The sequence below is a fragment of the Mauremys mutica genome, chromosome 2 (genome assembly GCF_020497125.1).
Source record: "Mauremys mutica isolate MM-2020 ecotype Southern chromosome 2, ASM2049712v1, whole genome shotgun sequence".
NCBI classification, from domain to species: domain Eukaryota; kingdom Metazoa; phylum Chordata; order Testudines; family Geoemydidae; genus Mauremys; species Mauremys mutica.
Genome location: NC_059073.1, coordinates 218716298 through 218733751, shown reverse-complemented (window position 1 = coordinate 218733751; position 17454 = coordinate 218716298). Strand labels below are relative to the sequence as shown.

Here is a 17454-nt window from a genome sequence, read left to right as displayed (position 1 = left end):
AGATAGGCTGCTACCACCACCATGTATTTGGTGAAAACATTCAGTGTGGCTGACAGGCCAAATGATAGAACTGCAAACTGGAGGTGGTGTTCTTCTATGAACGTTAGAAATTTCCTGGGACCAGGGTGGATTGGCACATGGAAATTAGCATCCCTCAAAGATCTAGTGAAGGGATAATAGTTGTGAGGGAAACCATATGGAAGTAGCAGGAGTACTGAGTAGGCACTTCTTCTGTGACTCTCAAAGAATGTAGAGTCTGCACTTCCTTGCTTTAGTAGACTCATGAGATGGATCCCTGAAGGGAGACAAGGAAGGTGTGAGAGAGACAAGAACTGCAGAGTATATCCTGATGCCACCATGCTTAGCACCTACTTGTCTGAAGTGATGAACTACCACGCATTTAGGAAATGTGACAAATGAGGGATGACAGAGTTTGGCATAAGGCTTTCATAGGCTACATAATTACCTCATTTATAGGGAGAGCCATAGGCGGCAGGTTTGTATAATTTTTGGTGGGGCCCAAAATGGTGGTGCCCCCCCCCTGCAAGCCGATATAAAATGAAGCTACAACGCGTCAGTGCCACAAGATTACAAGGGTCAATTAAAAGTGGAAAGTCAGAAGCAGCACTTGCCTACTTCAATATACAGTATTATATTTTGTTGCACCTGTTGTGATGAATTGGGAATGTTCTTAATATTTTCTCTGAATACTGTGTGGGTGCCTCAGTTTTCCCTGCAAGATGCCAACTGAAGGTGTTGGGGACAAAGAGATCAGGTGGCCTCCCTGTCCAGAAGAGAGACAGAGGCCAGAGGAGGGAGGTCCTGGGGGGCAGTTGGGGCAGGGGTCTGGGGAGGGGGCAATCAGCGGCCAGGGGCTAGGATTCAAAGGGCTCTGGGCTGCTGGCAGCCATGGGGAGCCCAGAGCCCTTTAAATCCCAGCCGCGGCCGGGAGTCAGAGGGCTCTGGGCTGCCTGCAACCGTGGGGAGCCCAGAGCCCTTTAAATCTCAGCCGTGGCCGGGAGTCTGCAGCGGGGAGCCCAGAGCCCTTTAAATCTCGGCCGCGGCCGGGAGTCAGAGGGCTCTGGGCTGCCTGCAACCGCGGGGAGCCCAGAGCCTTTTAAATCCCAGCCGCGGCCGGGAATCAGAGGGCTCTGGGCTGCCCGCTGCGGCGGGGAGCCCAGAGCCCTTTAAATCTCAGCCGTGGACGGGAATCAGAGGGCTCTGGGCTGCCTGCAACCGCGGGGAGCCCAGAGCCTTTTAAATCCCAGCCGCGGCCGGGAATCAGAGGGCTCTGGGCTGCCTGCAACCGCGGGGAGCCCAGAGCCCTTTAAATCCCATCTGCAGCCGGGAATCAGAGGGCTCTGAGCTGCCTGCAACCCTCTGATTCCCAGCCGCGGCTGGGATTTAAAAGGCCCTGGGCTCCGGGCGGCTGCTGGCAGCCCAGAGCAGGGGAGAAACCTAGCTCCAAATATTGCTGGAGCAGAGCCCCTGACTGTGAATATTCCTGGGGCTAAAGCCCCAGGAGCCCATATAAGTTGGCGCCCATGGGGAGAGCAACCTTCCATGATGTAGTTGGGTGTAAAATGTCTGAGTTTGTAGGGATTTTCCTCTACAACCTTTATTTGTATCCCTAGAGATGTAGCCATCCTTTTTAGGAGCTCCTGGGAGGATTTAAAATCATCTGATACAGGAAAAGATTACTCCAGTTTTAGGGCCTCCAACAGTGAAATGGACAAGATGTTCAGAAGAGGCCTGTCTGAAGCAGGCAACAGGCAGTGCTGATCTTTGGTGCCTTGCAGAAGCTTGATACCAGCATCAAGCTGTCTATAGGTACCACATGCAGAAATGTTCTCCCCTGGGGACATATGTTTCCATAGTGTGGTGGCTGCCCAGCACCAACTTCGAATGGTCTTTTGGTACCAGGTGAGGAGACTTCTCTTCTTGGTAACCTAGTTCTGTAGTGCAGTGGAGAAAATGATCTAGATGCCAGAGGCACCCCTCAAAGTACCCAGTAGGGCCAATGATGGAGTTGGTATGGTACTGGAGGCCAGTTGCATCTAGACCAAGCCCTCCATTCTCTTGATCTGTTCTGGTCAGGATGACTCCTATATTGTTACTATGACAGGGCGATGTTCTCTGAAGGAAGTCCTGGATTCTCTGAAGTGGGAGATGTAGAAACCCACTTCAGACTCTGAGGAATACTCCGAAGGCCAGGATGGAGCAGTACCAGGTGTTTTCATGGGAGATTGGGACAGTGCTCTATGAGGGATCTGTAGTACCAGAAGCAACAGGGGCTTCCTAGCTATCAGAGCAAAGCAGTTACTGTTGGTTAGACTCTTCCTGTTGGTATGCATACTTCCACCTTTTCATGTTCTCTGTATGTATAAATTTCTCCTGTCTGTGTGTTCCATTCTATGCATCCGAAGAAGTGAGCTGCAGCTCACGAAAGCTCATGCTAAAATAAATTTGTTAGTCTTTAAGGTGCCACAAATACTCCTGTTCTTTTTGTTGGTCTCAGAGTTAGCATCGAGATTGCTTGAAGTGGTAGAGGACCTGAAGTCACTGATGCTGTAGTAGATCCCAATAATGTGGATTCCCATGTGCAATAGGCTTGGCAAGGCATTGTCAGTCTGAATAATCAATGAGAGCAGTTCCAAGAGGCTCAACAGATCCTTCCCAGCTGCATATGTCTCTGTGGTGGTCAGCGCCAAAATAGGCTTTTGCCCAATTGTGAGCAAAAGCGATGGCTCCAGAGTCTTCAACAAGGAAGGAGCTGGCCTTGACGGTCCCAGAACAGCAAGTGGAGTCAACAGCTCTGGTCTGGTCAAGCTGCTACTAGGATTCAGCACTGGGAAGCAGTAGGCCAAAGGGTGCACTCCACCTTTGGTACCGAAGTGACTTGCCTCTACAGTTGAGAAGTCAAACACTGAGGACTTAGAGGATGTGCAAGTTGTCCGCTTCTTTGGCTTCAGAAGCTGAGGGTGCTCTAAGTGCTTGTGCCCTTTAAGGACTGTCCCAGCAAAGGGGATCCCCTTTTGCTTCTATCCCCAGGTAAGACATGGGGAGCACTCCTGGATGGGGAGGAACTCCCTCTAGTTGACTGAGATGGTACGGATGGCAGATGAAGAGCAGCCTCCATGAGAATGTACCAGAGGTGCTGTTCTCTTTACTTCTTAGTTCTTGTCTTGAAGCCCCAGCAAACTGTACACCTGTCTCTGATGTGACCCTCACCCAAGCACTTCAGGCAGTGAGAGTGAGGGTTGCTCATGGGCATTAGTTGTAACACCTGGAGCAGAGTTTGAAGCCAGGGTACCTTGGCATAGGTTCCCTTGGTACTGTGTGGAGCCTGGCATCCACGCACCATGGCCAATCAGGAAAAGAAAAAAAACAAAAAGATCCAAGGACCCCAAAATGAGTTTCACTAACTATATCAGCTAACTAAAAATGGCACATTTGCTGAAGGAACAAACAGACAGCATGCTAGAACTGAAGGATGGGTGGGGGTGGCTTCGCCCTTTATACTCTTAGCTTGGCGCATGAGTAACACCAGAATACAAAGGTGGCCACCTCTGTGGGTACAGTTGGGGGGAAAAAAAGGGTTACCTACCTTTTTGTAACTGTTGTTCTTCGAGATGTGTTGTTCATATCCATTCCAAGCAGGTGTGTGCGCGCCGCATGCACGCCAGCCGGAAGATTTTCTCCTAGCAGCGTCCGTAGGGTCGGCCTTGGCGCCCCCTGGAGTAGCGCCTCCATGGCGTTCTATATAGGGACCCGCCGACCCTCCACCCCCTCAGTTCCTTCTTGCTGGCACTCCGACAGAGGGGCAGGAGGGTGGGTATTGGAATGGACATGAACAACACATCTCGAAGAACAACAGTTACAAAAAGGTGGGTAACTGTTTTTCCTTCTTCGAGTGATTGTTCATGTCCATTCCAAGCAGGTAACTCACAAGCCTGAACCTAGGCGGTAAGGTCGGAGTTCACTGCTGATTGAAGCACTGCTTGGCCGAAGGCTGCATTGTCTCTGGCCTGGTGCGTGATGGCATAGTGTGACGTATATGTGTGGGTTGAAGACCACGTGGCAGCTCTACATATTTCCTGTGTCGGGATCTGAGCCAGGAATGCCACGGAGGAGGCCTGCGCCCTTGTGGAGTGGGCCATGATCGGCGGGGCAGGGACCTTAGCCTGATGGTAGCATTCTCGGATGCAGGTCGTGATCCATGAGGAGATCTGCTGTGACGAGACTGGGAGTCCCCTCATCCTATCGGCCACAGCAACAAAGAGCTGGGTTGTTTCCTGAACGGTTTGGTTCGTTCAATATAGAATGCTAGGGCCCTGCAGACGTCCAGGGAATGCAGTCTACGCTCCATGCCGGAGGAGTGTGGCTTTGGATAGAACACAGGGAGAAATAGATCTTGACCCATGTGGAATTGGGAGACCACCTTCGGAAGGAACACTGGATGTGGCCTGAGTTGGACCTTGTCTTTATGGAAGACAGTGTATGGGGGCTCAGATGTCAGTGCTCTGAGTTCCAAGACCCTCCTGGCCGAGATGATAACCACAAGGAATGCGACCTTGTATGTATGAAAGATATAGCAGAGAGCACGAAGCCAGAGGCTCAAAGGGGGGCCCTGTGAGGGCAGAAAGGACCAAATTGAGGTCCCAGGCCAGGGCTGGTTGTTGAATACGTGGAAACAGTCTGTCCATGCCCTTGAGGAAGCAACCAACCAGTGGGTTTGCGAAAACCGAAGCACCTTGCTCTCCTGGGTGGAATGCTGAGATGGCCGCCAAGTGAACCCAAAGGGAAGAGAGGGAAAGTCCTAGCTGTCTCAAATGAAGCAAGTAGTCCAGGATAAGAGGGATCGGGGCCAGCAATGGAGCCTGTCCCTGCTGTTTGGCCCAGATGGAGAAGCGTTTCCACTTAGCCATGTAAGTGGTCCTGGTAGAGGGTTTTCTGCTGCCAAGGAGGACTTGCCTGACCTGTTGAGAGTATTGCATCTCCACAGGGTTTAGCCATGGAGCATCCAGGCTGTGAAGTGGAGTGACTCCAGATTCGGGTAGCGGAGGTGGCCCTGATCCTGTGTGATCAAGTCTGGGAGCAGGGGCAGTGTGAGGGGAGCCCGAGTGGACATATGCAGGAGCGACGTGTACCAGTGTTGGCGCGGCCACACCGGCGCTATTGGGATGACACGAGCGCAATCCATGCGAATCTTGAGGAGTACCCTGTGAACCATGAGAATCTGGGGGAAGGTGTAAAGCAGGCCGCCTTCCCAAGAGAGGAGGAAGGCATCCGTCAGAGACCCCGGACTGCGGCCTATGAGGGACCAGAAATGCTGACACTTCCTGTTTTCTCTCGAGGCAAACAGGTCTAATCTGGGGATAGCCCCCGAGATGGGAAATTGAGCGTACTACATCCAGGCGAAGGGACCACTCGTGACCATGGATGAGTGGCTTAGGGCGTTCGCCAGGCCATTCTGCTCCCCCTGGAGGTAGGATGCTGTCAGGTGAATTGTGTTCCGTACGCAAAAGTTCCATAACGCGAGGGCTTCCCGGCACAGGGGAGAGGAGCGTGAATCTCCCCCCCCCCCGTTTCTTGATATAGAACATGGCTGATGTATTGTCCATAAGGACTGAAACACACCTGCCTGCCAGGTGAGATCTGAAGGTTAGGCATGCCAGACACACCGCTCGCAGCTCCATGATGTTGATGTGCAAGGATAGGTCTTCTGGTGACCACAGGCCTTGGGTCCTGAAATTCCCCAGATGTGCTCCCCTCCCCAGATCTGATGCGTCCGTTACTAAGGAAAGGGAGGGCTGGGGGCTGGCGAAAGGTACTCCCGCACACACTTCCTGTGGGTCGAGCCACCACTGGAGGGAATCGAGCACCATTCTGGGGAGCATCACCAGAGAGTGTAGGGCGTCCCTGGCCGGGCGGTACACCGTCGCCAACCAGGACTGGAGAGGACGCAGCCTGAGCCTGGTGTGGCTCACCACATAGGTGCACGCCACCATGTGACCCAGTAACTTGAGGCAGTTTCTTGCCGTGGTGGTCAGGACACGTTGGAGACCGAGAATGATTCTGGACATGGATCGGAACCTGGACTCCGGTAGGTACGCCCTTGCATGTGTCGAGTCCAGAACTGCCCCTATAAACTCTATCCTCTGAGTGGGAGACAGGGTGGACTTGGCCTCATTCAGTAGGAGGCCGAGCTCAAGGAAGGTCCGTCTGATGAAGAGCACCTGAGCCTCCACCTGTGCCTTGGCACGGCCCTTGATGAGCCAATTGTCCAGGTAGGGGAAAACCTGAATCCCCTACTTGCGCAGGAAGGCTGCCACGACTGCCATGCACTTTGTGAAAACCCCTCGGGCTGCTGACAGGCCGAAAGGCAGCACTGTGAACTGAAGATGGGTGTTGCCCACGACGAATCTGAGGTAACATTGGGGGATTATGGCAATATGAAAATACGCGCCCTTCAAGTCGAGGGCAGCATACCAGTCCCCTGGATCCATGGAGGGAATGATAGAGGCTAGGGAGACTATGTGGAACTTGAGCTTCTTTACAAACTTGTTCAGACACCACAAGTCCAGAATAGGTCTGAGGCCCCCCTTTCGCTTTCGGTATTAGGAAATAACAGGAGTAGAAACCCCTGCCCCTGAGTTCCTGAGGAACTTCCTCCACTGCCCCTGCTGCAAAGAGGGACTGCGCTTCCTGAGTTAGAAGTTGCTTGTGAGAGGGGTCCCTGAACAGGGACAGGGAGGGGGGTTGGTGGGGTGGGAGGGAGGAGAACTGGATAGAACATCCCCTCTCTACCGTGCGAAGCACCCAACTGTCCAATGTGATTCGGGACCAGGCACGATAGAAGGGGGACAGACGTGACCCAAAGGTAGGGCTGGGAGGATCCAGGGTTCTGACCGGTAGGTCGTCCCCGACCGTAACATCAAATTGGGGGCCTAGGCCCCGATGATGGTCTTGTCTGGCCGAAGGGCTGATGTTGGTGCCTCCTTCTGCCATTCCTGCCGCGCCTGCGCCTGTGCGGTTCTGAGGCTGGTAAGGACGTGGGGCCGGTTGCGGTCTGAACTGCCTGCACTGTGTTATTGGGGTGTGCAAGCCCAGGGAGTGAAGGGTAGCCCTTGGGTCCTTCAGGCTATGCAATCGCTTGTCCGTTTTCTCGGAGAAGAGCATGGTCCCCTCAAAGGGGAGGTCCTGGATGGTCTGTTGGACCTCATGAGGAAGGCCTGAGACTGCAAGGCTGCCTCCATCAGGAGCACTTTGAGTCTCTGCTCTCTGTCTTTAAGAGTCCTGGGACGGAAGCCCCTGCAGATACTGCACCGGTCTCTTTGGTGGCTCACTCCGAGGCACCTTAAGCAGCAAGAGTGCAGGTCACTCTTCGGCATAAACTTCTGGCAGTCCCTGTAGAGTTTAAACCCTGGGGACCCGCGCATGCCCCAGCAGGGCGATGAATACGTTGGGGATAGCCCAACAACTATCAACTATGTACAACTAATTCTAATCTAAAACTAAACTATATAAACTGACAACAGGACACTGCTAAACTTGCTGTAAGAGCGAGCGAGATTCCAGCTAGCCGTCACCGGCGGTAAGAAGGAACTGAGGGGGTGGAGGGTCGGCAGGCCCCTATATAGAGCGCCATGGAGGCGCTACTCCAGGAGGCGCCAAGGCCAATCCTACGGACGCTGCTAGGGGAAAATCTTCTGGGCTGGCGTGCACACGGTGCGCACACACCTGCTTGGAATGGACATGAACAATCACTCGAAGAACACTCTGGCACCAGCACACACAATGCACACATACCTAGTATAATTGACATACACAATTACTTGAAAAAGAAACAAAGATTACTTCAAGATTACTGGCCTTGGGAACAAAGTGAAAGTCTAAGTTAGCAAGAGTGGCAGTGGAGTCAGAGACAGAGGGGACAACTTTAGTTTTAACTAAGGAAGCAGAAGAATTGAGAAGAGTACATAATCTGTTTACAAGGGTTCTTCAAAGCTGTAACCAATGAAACATTCCACACAGAGGCGGCCAAGGACAGAGGGTTGGGATATTCCATAATAGAACAGACAAGGTGTTTCTTTGAAAAGTGTTAGTATGTTTTCTGATTCAACCATACCTTTCTATATGCTTAACTAGAGGACAATATTTTATACAATAACATACCACACAATCTTATTCTTTTTGATAATATGGTGCATTGTTACTATGTTGGACATGTTGAGGGATATCTGGTCTCCCTACTTGAATCTGAAATAATTATTTTTGTTTTGTTTTTCTAAAGTTCTTGATGTACATATTTACTGCCCCCTGTAACCAGAATAAAAAAAATGTTAATTTTTTTAAAAAAGGATTTTTTCCCCCAAGCACAACAGTGAATTAAATGAATAAGCAAACTTTTTCTCTTCCAGATATTATACCATACACTGAGAAACAGACATAAGAAAAGTACTAAAAATTGACCAACTAACCTTTTCAGTACTACCTGAAGTGTCTGACTGGTGGCACCCGGACTCTGAATATTACTAGCATTTGAAACTAGGAATATTTCAATGGCCAACAACATCTCAATCTCAGACATGTAAGAAGGAATCAGTAAAAGTTTGCGGTATAAATTTCCCTCTAGCGGTGGGTAGCAACCCATTGATAAAGCACCTGACATTGGAAGCATAAAAACAAAAGTTAGGTTGTTAACATTGAACTACCACCTATTTTGAATGTGTGTGCATAGCTTGAGATGTGGGGAAAAGCAAAAAAACCCCCAACCCTAAGTATCTGAACAGACTTTTTTGTCTACAGTGATGGTCACCATAGGTGCTGACTCCATGGGTGCTCTGAGGCTGGAGCAACCACGGGGAAAAATTAATGGGTGCTCTGCACCACTGGCAGCCAAGCTCCCCTAACCCCCCCACCCCACCTCCTCCTTCTCCCCTGAGTGTGCCGCATCCCCTCTCCTTCGCTTACCTCCCAGCGATTCCCACTGTTTGGCAGCATTAGCACTCTCCGGGAGGGAGGGAGGGAGGGGAAGGAGCGGTAACGTGGCACACTCAGGGAAGGAGGCGGGGAAGAGGTGAGGCTGGGATTTGGGGAAAGGGTTGGAATGGGGGCAGGGCTGAGGGCAGTGTGCGGGGAGGATCGAGCACCCATAAGAAAGAGGGGAAGTCCGCGTCTATGATGGTCACTGAGGTCTTTACTTTATCAAGGCACTCAACTTTGAAGAAAGTAATTTCACACAGGAGTTTAGTTCATTTTCTTCCCCAACACTGGTTTGTAATGCAAAATCCTGACCGCATTTGCACTCAGTATACTTACCTATAAATAAATTATGCCTGTGGAATTAATCTGCTTTCTCCCAAATTACATGGATTCAGCATTTGTCACAGAATTCACCACATACACAGCATTTTGTTTTGTTTCCCTGCTCTATGCAGATCAATTTGCAGTTGCCTCCTGCTTACTTGCTTCCTCACAAAGAGGATTTAATTGGATTACAGTGCACATTCCCTTCACTTTTTTGTAGAGCCAGGCAAATGGAAGATCAGATACTCGTGGGGGAAATTTGTGCCACTGCGCAATGCAGAATTTTTCAGAAATTAATGTGTTTTGTGCAGATGGGCTGTAGTGCTGCCCCTAGGGGCCACTGAACCTGGCATAGCCCAGCTCAAACACAGAAGACACTGTGGGGAGGAGGAGAGAGTAGAGAGTTCCTAACAGATTCAGTTCCCCACACGCCCTGAGGGAAGGAGACAGCAGCGTGCAGGAAACGCTACACAAACTGGGGTCTGAGAATCAGGCTGTTTTTCCCTCTGGATCCATGGGCTTTGGGGTGTGGGTGTCTGGGCTGGGGGGGAATGGCTGGGCTATGAGAGGGAGAGGTGCAGGTGTTTCTGTGTGTACCTGTATTGTTACAGACATACTTGCTGACAGGTATTTTGACAGGTACATTACCAAAATAATTGAAACTGGCATGATTATGTAGTGTTATTTTGACAAATTTGCAGAATTTTGTAATGATGTGTGCAGAATTTTTAAATTTTTTGGTGCAGAATTTTTATTTTTTTGACATAGAATTCCCGCAGGAGTAATCAGAGAGCTAGAACCTAGATTTCAGCTAGCGAGTGGGGAGAGGCAGAAATGCGGCATGGTAAGCTGGGCTGCTTGAAGAACACAGCAGCTAAGGACTGGAGTGATGAGCTGCTGAAACCAGCTACAAGTTTCCTGCTACCATGGGGGAAGGAGGTCCTGAGCCTAAGAACACAAGAACAGCTATACTGGGTCAGACTATACGTCCATCTAGCCCAGTATCCTGTCTTCCGACTGGCCAATGTCTGGTGCCCCAGAGGGAATGAACAGAACAAGTAATCACCAAATGATCCATCCTCTGTTGCTCATTCCCAGCTTCTGGAAAACAGAGGCTAGGGACACCATCCCGGCTAATAGCCACTGATGGACCTATCCTCCAAGAATTTATTTAGTTCTTTTTTGAACCCTGTTATGGTCTTGGCCTTCACAACACCCTCTGGCAAAGAGTTCGACAGGTTAACTGTATATTGTGACAAGATAGTAATGTGGCAGCAGAGTGGAGTGGGCTGCCTGAGGGCATAATAAAAAAACCACATCTGCTAAACAATCGCTGTAGAAAATTAACCAATTTTACACCATTGGGTATTTTCAGCTGAGCCATAACTGTGTGTCAGAAGCTGGGAATGAAAGATATTTCACAAAGACATATAAATTAATAGTGCAGTGCTATTTAGGGGTTTGTTGCCAGTTGGAATTTGGTCCCATTGTGCCATGGAGTACAGGGTGCCCTTGTCCACAACGTTTACCAACTGATATTTAATTGTAATTTTAAAATAAAGGTGTATTATGTGTTAGAGCAGAAAATAAGAAAATGGGATGTTACAATCTCCTTGTAATATATTGTTTTTAGTGTTACATTTATGAAAATTATAGGGGGTCAAAGTTAAAGTTGGGTGCTGAGGCATAATTTTCATGGGTGATAGAAATGAAGAGGGAATATGAGGCATAAATAAAATGGATGCATCCTGTAAATATTAATTTTCAGAGCTTTATATTTGTGATATTTTGTATTGAAATAGAATTATTTTATGAAAATATATTTTCAGGGTGTTATGTAGACTCCACTCATTCACATTTTCAACTGTTAACTGTTTTCTATTTAAGTTTTTCTTCACAATAAAATAATGCTCAGCAATGAAGCAGACAGGATTATTTTCTTCTCTCCATCAAAGAAGTCTGAAGTCTCAAGGTTAGCTCCTGGCTCCTCTTCTACACCACTCCAACTTTATGAAGTAGGCAGGAAGCTATTCTATCTAACTGGTTAGTAATTCCCCAGGTAAAGGGGAATTCCCAGCTAAATGTGTGCTCCACACCACATCCTCTGCCCTTGGCATAGGTTTGTGGCTGGAGTACTGCTGTGCTCTGGTGATCCCTGAGTGTCAGCATGGCTCCCTAGGGGCTGTTTGTAGCCTGTGCCACTTAGAACTACCATGAGACTACTTTAAGTTTTTCTCTGTGACTGTCCTGTACCTCAGAGCCACATTTGGGGACCTATACCCAGCCCAACACCCAGGCACAGAAAAGATGTCTATGGGGTCTGGCCCTCAGTTTAGCGTGCTAAATGTCTAATATTACTTTTCTAATTGATTTACCACAAAAATGTATTTGATTTCCAGTCGTATTCTTACCCATTACTTCCCAAAATATTAAGTTCTTAGGAGTATAGCTTATTCAAGGATCATAAGCATAGAATAAGATTTCAAGGGAAACTTACTTTTGTAATGGATCCTGGCTTTAAGCCACAAACAGCTCCTTCCCAATGCTGTAATTAATCCTCTAATTAAAGTAAAATCAATGGGGATGTTCTTTGACAGCATAAAGTCTGTTACACAAGAAGAAATACCAAAGCCCTTGCTCTCAATACAGGCATCTAGAAGTTTGTTAAAAAGAAGGCTGTACTGGGAGACATCTAGAGTGTCTGAAATGAAAAGAATGTTAATTATTGAAATCAGTCAAAAGCAATCTTAATTGCTGGATCTTCCCAGTACTTCCTATAAAAAGAGCAAAAGTTCAATCTCTTCAAACTTAAATCAGAGCAGTTGGTTTCAGGAAAAAAAGGTGCAATTTAGAGTTAAATGCTTTATGATAATGATGCACTTTCCTCCCTGTTGGAAGGTCTCTTTGCAAAGATCCCAATAACACACATTCTGTTTACAATGGTTTAAAAAAGTGTTAATAGATCAAGTGATAATTAGTTTCAGTTTAAAATAATTTAATGCTGAAAGCAAAAAATAAAATAAAATAAAATAAAATAAAATAAAAAAGCCTTTAAGATGACACTGAATTCTGATGGTGAATTGAAAACTGATTCCTAAATACCATGTTATGTTAACATGCATGGAAAAAGGCGGTTACTCACCGTAGTAACTGTTGTTCTTCGAGATGTGTTGCTCCTATCCATTCCATGTAGGTGTGCGCGCCGCGCGTGCACGGCTCTTCGGAACATTTTTACCCTAGCAACTCCGGCGGGCCGGCTGGGCGCCCCCTGGAGTGGCGCCGCCATGGCGCTGAATATATACCCCAGCCGGCCCGTCCGCTCCTCAGTTCCTTCTTGCCGGCTACTCCGACAGTAGGGAAGGAGGGCGGGTCTGGAATGGATAGGAGCAACACATCTCGAAGAACAACAGTTACTACGGTGAGTAACCATCTTTTCTTCTTCGAGTGATTGCTCCTATGCATTCCATGTAGGTGATTCCCAAGCCTTACCTAGGCGGTGGGGTCGGAGTGAGACGTGGCAGAGTGTAAGACTGCTGAGCCGAAGGCTGCATCGTCTCTGGATTGCTGCACCAACGCGTAGTGGGAAGCGAAGGTGTGAACAGAAGACCAGGTGGCCGCTCTACAGATGTCCTGGATGGGGACATGGGCCAGGAAGGCGGCCGACGAGGCTTGCGCCCTTGTCGAGTGAGCGGTGAGGCAGCATGGAGGCACGCGAGCAAGCTCGTAGCATGTCCGGATACATGCCATCACCCAGGAGGAAATCTGCTGCGAGGAGACCGGCTCGCCTTTCATGCGGTCGGCAACAGCTACAAACAGCTGTGGCGAACGCCGGAAGGGCTTCGTCCGCTCGATATAAAAAGCGAGGGCCCTGCGGACATCCAGGGTGTGAAGCTGTTGCTCACGAGGTGAGGCGTGCGGCTTCAGGAAGAAGACCGGAAGGAAGATCTCCTGATTGAGGTGAAAGGCCGACACCACCTTAGGGAGGAAGGCCGGGTGTGGTCGAAGCTGCACCTTGTCTCCGTGGAAGACGGTGTATGGTGGACTAACCGTTAGAGCACGGAGCTCAGAAACTCGTCTTGCCGATGTAATTGCGACTAGGAAGGCTGTCTTCCAGGAGAGGTAGAGTAGAGAGCACGTGGCCAGGGGATCGAAGGGCGGTCCCATAAGCTTGGCCAGAACGAGATTTAGATCCCAGGTCGGGGTAGGACGCCGCACCGGCGGGTACAAGCAGTCCAGGCCTTTAAGGAAGCGGGAAACCATCTGGTTGGAGAAGATGGACCGACCTCCCATGGATGGACGAAAGGCGGACACTGCTGCCAGGTGCACCTTCAAGGAGGAGACCGCGAGTCCTTGTTCTTTAAGGTACCAGAGGTAGTCCAGGATTGTAGGGATAGGGACTAGGAAGGGATTAAGGCCGTGCTGATCGCACCAGAGCGTGAAACGCTTCCATTTCGTGAGGTAGGTGGAGCGATTGGAAGGCTTCCTGCTTTCAAGTAGGACTTGCTGTACTGCCGCCGATCAGTCCCTCTCTGCGTGGGTCAACCACGCAGGTACCAAGCTGTAAGATGGAGGGACTGTAGGTTCGGGTGGCAGAGTCTGCCGAAGTCCTGTGTGATGAGGTCCGGCCATAACGGAAGGGGAACGGGATCCCGAACGGAGAGCTCGAGCAGCAGGGTGTACCAGTGCTGCCTCGGCCAGGCCGGCGCGACGAGTATTACGTGGGCCCTGTCCCTCCGAAGCTTGAGTAGCACCCGGTGTATGAGCGGGAACGGAGGGAAGGCGTAGAGGAGGTGATCCGTCCAGGAGCAGAGGAATGCGTCCAACAGGGAGCCTGGGGAGCGACCCTGGTACGAACAAAACAGGTGACACTTCCTGTTCTCCTTGGAGGCAAACAGGTCTATCTGGGGAAACCCCCACCTCCGGAAAATTGTGTGCACCACATCCGGACGAAGAGACCACTCGTGGGAGAGGAACGATCTGCTGAGATGGTCGGCCAGCGTGTTCTGCACTCCTGGAAGAAAGGACGCTTCCAGGCGAATCGAGTGGGTCACGCAGAAGTCCCACAGGAGCATCGCTTCCTTGCAGAGCAGGGAGGAGCGAGCTCCGCCCTGCTTGTTCACATAGAACATCGCTTTTGTGTTGTCCGTGAACACCGCCACGCAGCGGCCTTGCAGACGGGCGCGGAAGGCGAGACACGCCAAGCGGATCACTCGCAGCTCCCGGACGTTGATGTGGAGGGAGAGCTCTTGGGGCGACCAGAGACCTTGTGTGTGAAGGTCGCCCAGGTGAGCCCCCCATCCCAACTCCGAGGCATCCGTGGTCAGAGTGACGGATGGGCGAGGAGGGCGGAATGGGACTCCTGCACACACGACCTCTGGGTCCAGCCACCAGCTGAGCGAATCGAGGGTAGGCTTCGTGACCGTGACCACCATGTCTATGGGGTCGCGATGCGGGCGGTACACCGACGCCAGCCAAGATTGAAATGGGCGAAGGCGCAGCCTGGCGTGCGTGGTCACGAATGTGCAGGACGCCATGTGGCCCAGGAGGCGCAGGCAGGACCGAACCGTCATCGTGGGAAAGGTGTGTAGGTCCCGAATGATGGAGACCATTGTCTGGTGCCGAGACCGAGGGAGGCAGGCCCTGGCTAAACTGGAGTTGAGGACCGCTCCGATGAACTCCACTCGTTGCGATGGAGTTAAAGTGGACTTCTCGGCATTGATGAGAAGGCCCAGCAGCCGAAATAGGGATAGTATTTCCATCATCTGGTCCATTACCAGCTGTCGGGATGTCCCGCGAACCAGCCAGTCGTCGAGATACGGGTAGATGTGTATGCGATGACGGCGGAGGGCTGCGGCAACCACTGCCATGCACTTGGTAAAGACCCTTGGCGCGGTGGACAGGCCGAAGGGTAGCACCGCAAACTGGTAGTGTGCGCTGTTGACCACGAAGCGCAGGTAGCGTCGATGGGGAGGGTAAATCACGACATGGAAGTACGCGTCCTTCATATCGAGGGCGGCAAACCAGTCTCCCGGATCCAGAGAGGGAATGATGGTCCCCAGGGTGACCATGCGAAACTTGAGCTTGAGCAGGTACCTGTTGAGCTCCCGGAGGTCTAGTATGGGTCGGAGACCTCCTTTCGCCTTGGGGATGAGAAAATATCGGGAATAAAATCCCCTGCCACGCATGTCGTGCAGCACCTCCTCTATGGCCCCCAAGCTCAGCAGAGTCTCGACCGCTTGTAGGAGGAATTGCTCGTGAGAGGGGTCCCTGAAGAGGGACGGGGAAGGTGGGTGGGAAGGAGGGGGCGAAACAAACTGAAGGCGGTAACCATACTGGATAGTGCGAAAGACCCAGTTGTCCGATGTTATTTGGGACCACGCCGGAAGGAAGTGGGAAAGGCAGTTGTAAAATAACGGGGTAGGATCCAGGAAAGAGACTGATGGGCCGTCCTCGGGCGTCCCATCAAAAGGCCTGTTTGGGCCCTTGAGGGGCCTTGGGAGGGGCCTGGGCCTGGTTGCGTCTGTTGCCCGATGGTCTACGGCGGTTTAGGTTAGCACGCCGACTATTATATGGCCTTGACCTGGCCTGGGTAAAGGGCCGGTAGGGCTGCTGCCGGAATGACCTCCTCTGGGTAGCCGGTGTGCATACCCAAGGTGCGAATGGCAATTCGACCGTCTTTGAGGGTCTGAATTCTGGAGTCCGTTTTCTCCGAGAAGAGACCCTGAGTGTCGAACGGGAGGTCTTGAAGGGTGTACTGCACCTCAGGCGGCAAGGTGGAGGACTGCAGCCAGGAGATACGCCGCATGGTCACACCGGAGGCCAGGGTTCTGGCTCCTGAGTCCGCCGAGTCCAGAGCGGCCCGGATGGAGGACCGGGAGGCTTTTTTGCCTTCTTCCAAGAGGGCCGCGAACTCTTGACCTGAGGCTGTTGGGATCAGCTCCGAAAATTTCGCCAGGGACACCAAGATGTCAAAGATGTAACGAGCGAGAAGAGCCATCTGGTTGGCAATCCGGAGCTGGAGGCCACCCGCCAAATAGACCTTCCGGCCCAACAGGTCCATGCGCCGTGCGTCTTTGGATTTTGGCGCCAGAGCGGGCTGCCCATGCCTCTCCCTGTCATTTACGGACTGTACCACGAGGGAGTCCGGAGTCGGGTGGGTATAGAGGTACTCGTACCAGGTGGGTGGGACCGAGTACTTGCGCTCCACGCCACGCGCAGTGGGAGGGACGGACGCCGGCGACTGCCAGATGGTAGTGGCATTCCGCTGTATGGTGCGGATGAAGCGCAGGGCCACCCGCAGCGGGGCCTCAGCTCCAATGACGTTGGTCACCCGGGTCGTCATCCTCCGGGACCTCCGCCACGGGGAGGTCAATAGCCTTTGCCACCCGGCGAAGAAGGTCTTGGTGGGCCCGCAAGTCAATAGGAGGGGGGTCTGCCGTAGAAGCCCCCGCCACCGCCTCATCCGGCGAGGATGATGAGGACAGACCTTGGACCACCGCTTCTGGAGCTGGTTCTTCCAGGGGGTGTGAAGCCGTCTCGGACCCTGGATGCTGTGCGGGACCAGGTGGCGACAGGGCCTCACCCGGTGGTGATGGGGGAGGTCTGCTCACCGTGGCTTCGGGCACCCTATGTTCGGCGCCCACGTGCCTCGGGGGAAAGGGGAGTCCTTGAGGCTTGTGGTAGGCCCAAGGGACCCAAAAACCCCACTGCTGCGGTCCGTGGTCCTGGCCTTGGGGGTCGGCCAGGAGATCTCTCCCGCTGCCCGCCTGAAAGGCGACTGAGGGCTGACGAGAAGGCCAAGGCGGAGCAGAGGCGCTGAAAGAATGCGCCGTGGATGCCGGCAGTAGGTCCCTGGGTGGTGCCGAGAATCGGTGCCGGTCATCGCGGTGCCGGGATGGAGAGCGGGACCAGCGACTGTCGCGGTGCCAGGAGCTCGACCGTGACCTCGACCGACGGCGTCGGGAGCAGCTTCGGGAGTCGCGGTGCCGGGAACGGTACCGGGATCCGGACCTCCCTCGGTACCGACGGTCGGGCGACCGGGACCGGGAGCGTCTCCGGGAGTGCGACCGGTACCGCGATGTTGAGCGGTACCGGGACTGCGACCGGTGCCGAGATGGGGAGCGGTACCGCGATGGTGAACAG

At 52.0% G+C, this 17454-nt stretch overlaps 1 protein-coding gene across 2 annotated transcripts in view; it reads right to left on the bottom strand.

The window, feature by feature from the left end:
* The window catches only part of TOPAZ1 (testis and ovary specific TOPAZ 1), a 110644-nt gene that overhangs the window by 8102 nt on the left and 85088 nt on the right, over positions 1-17454 (bottom strand). For both annotated transcript variants that reach the window (XM_045005291.1, XM_045005290.1), the window contains 2 exons: positions 11810-12013; positions 8484-8667 (listed from right to left, as the gene is read on the bottom strand). In XM_045005291.1, coding sequence (XP_044861226.1) covers positions 8484-8667; positions 11810-12013 — 388 coding nt within the window. The remainder of the gene's footprint in view (positions 1-8483; positions 8668-11809; positions 12014-17454) is intronic.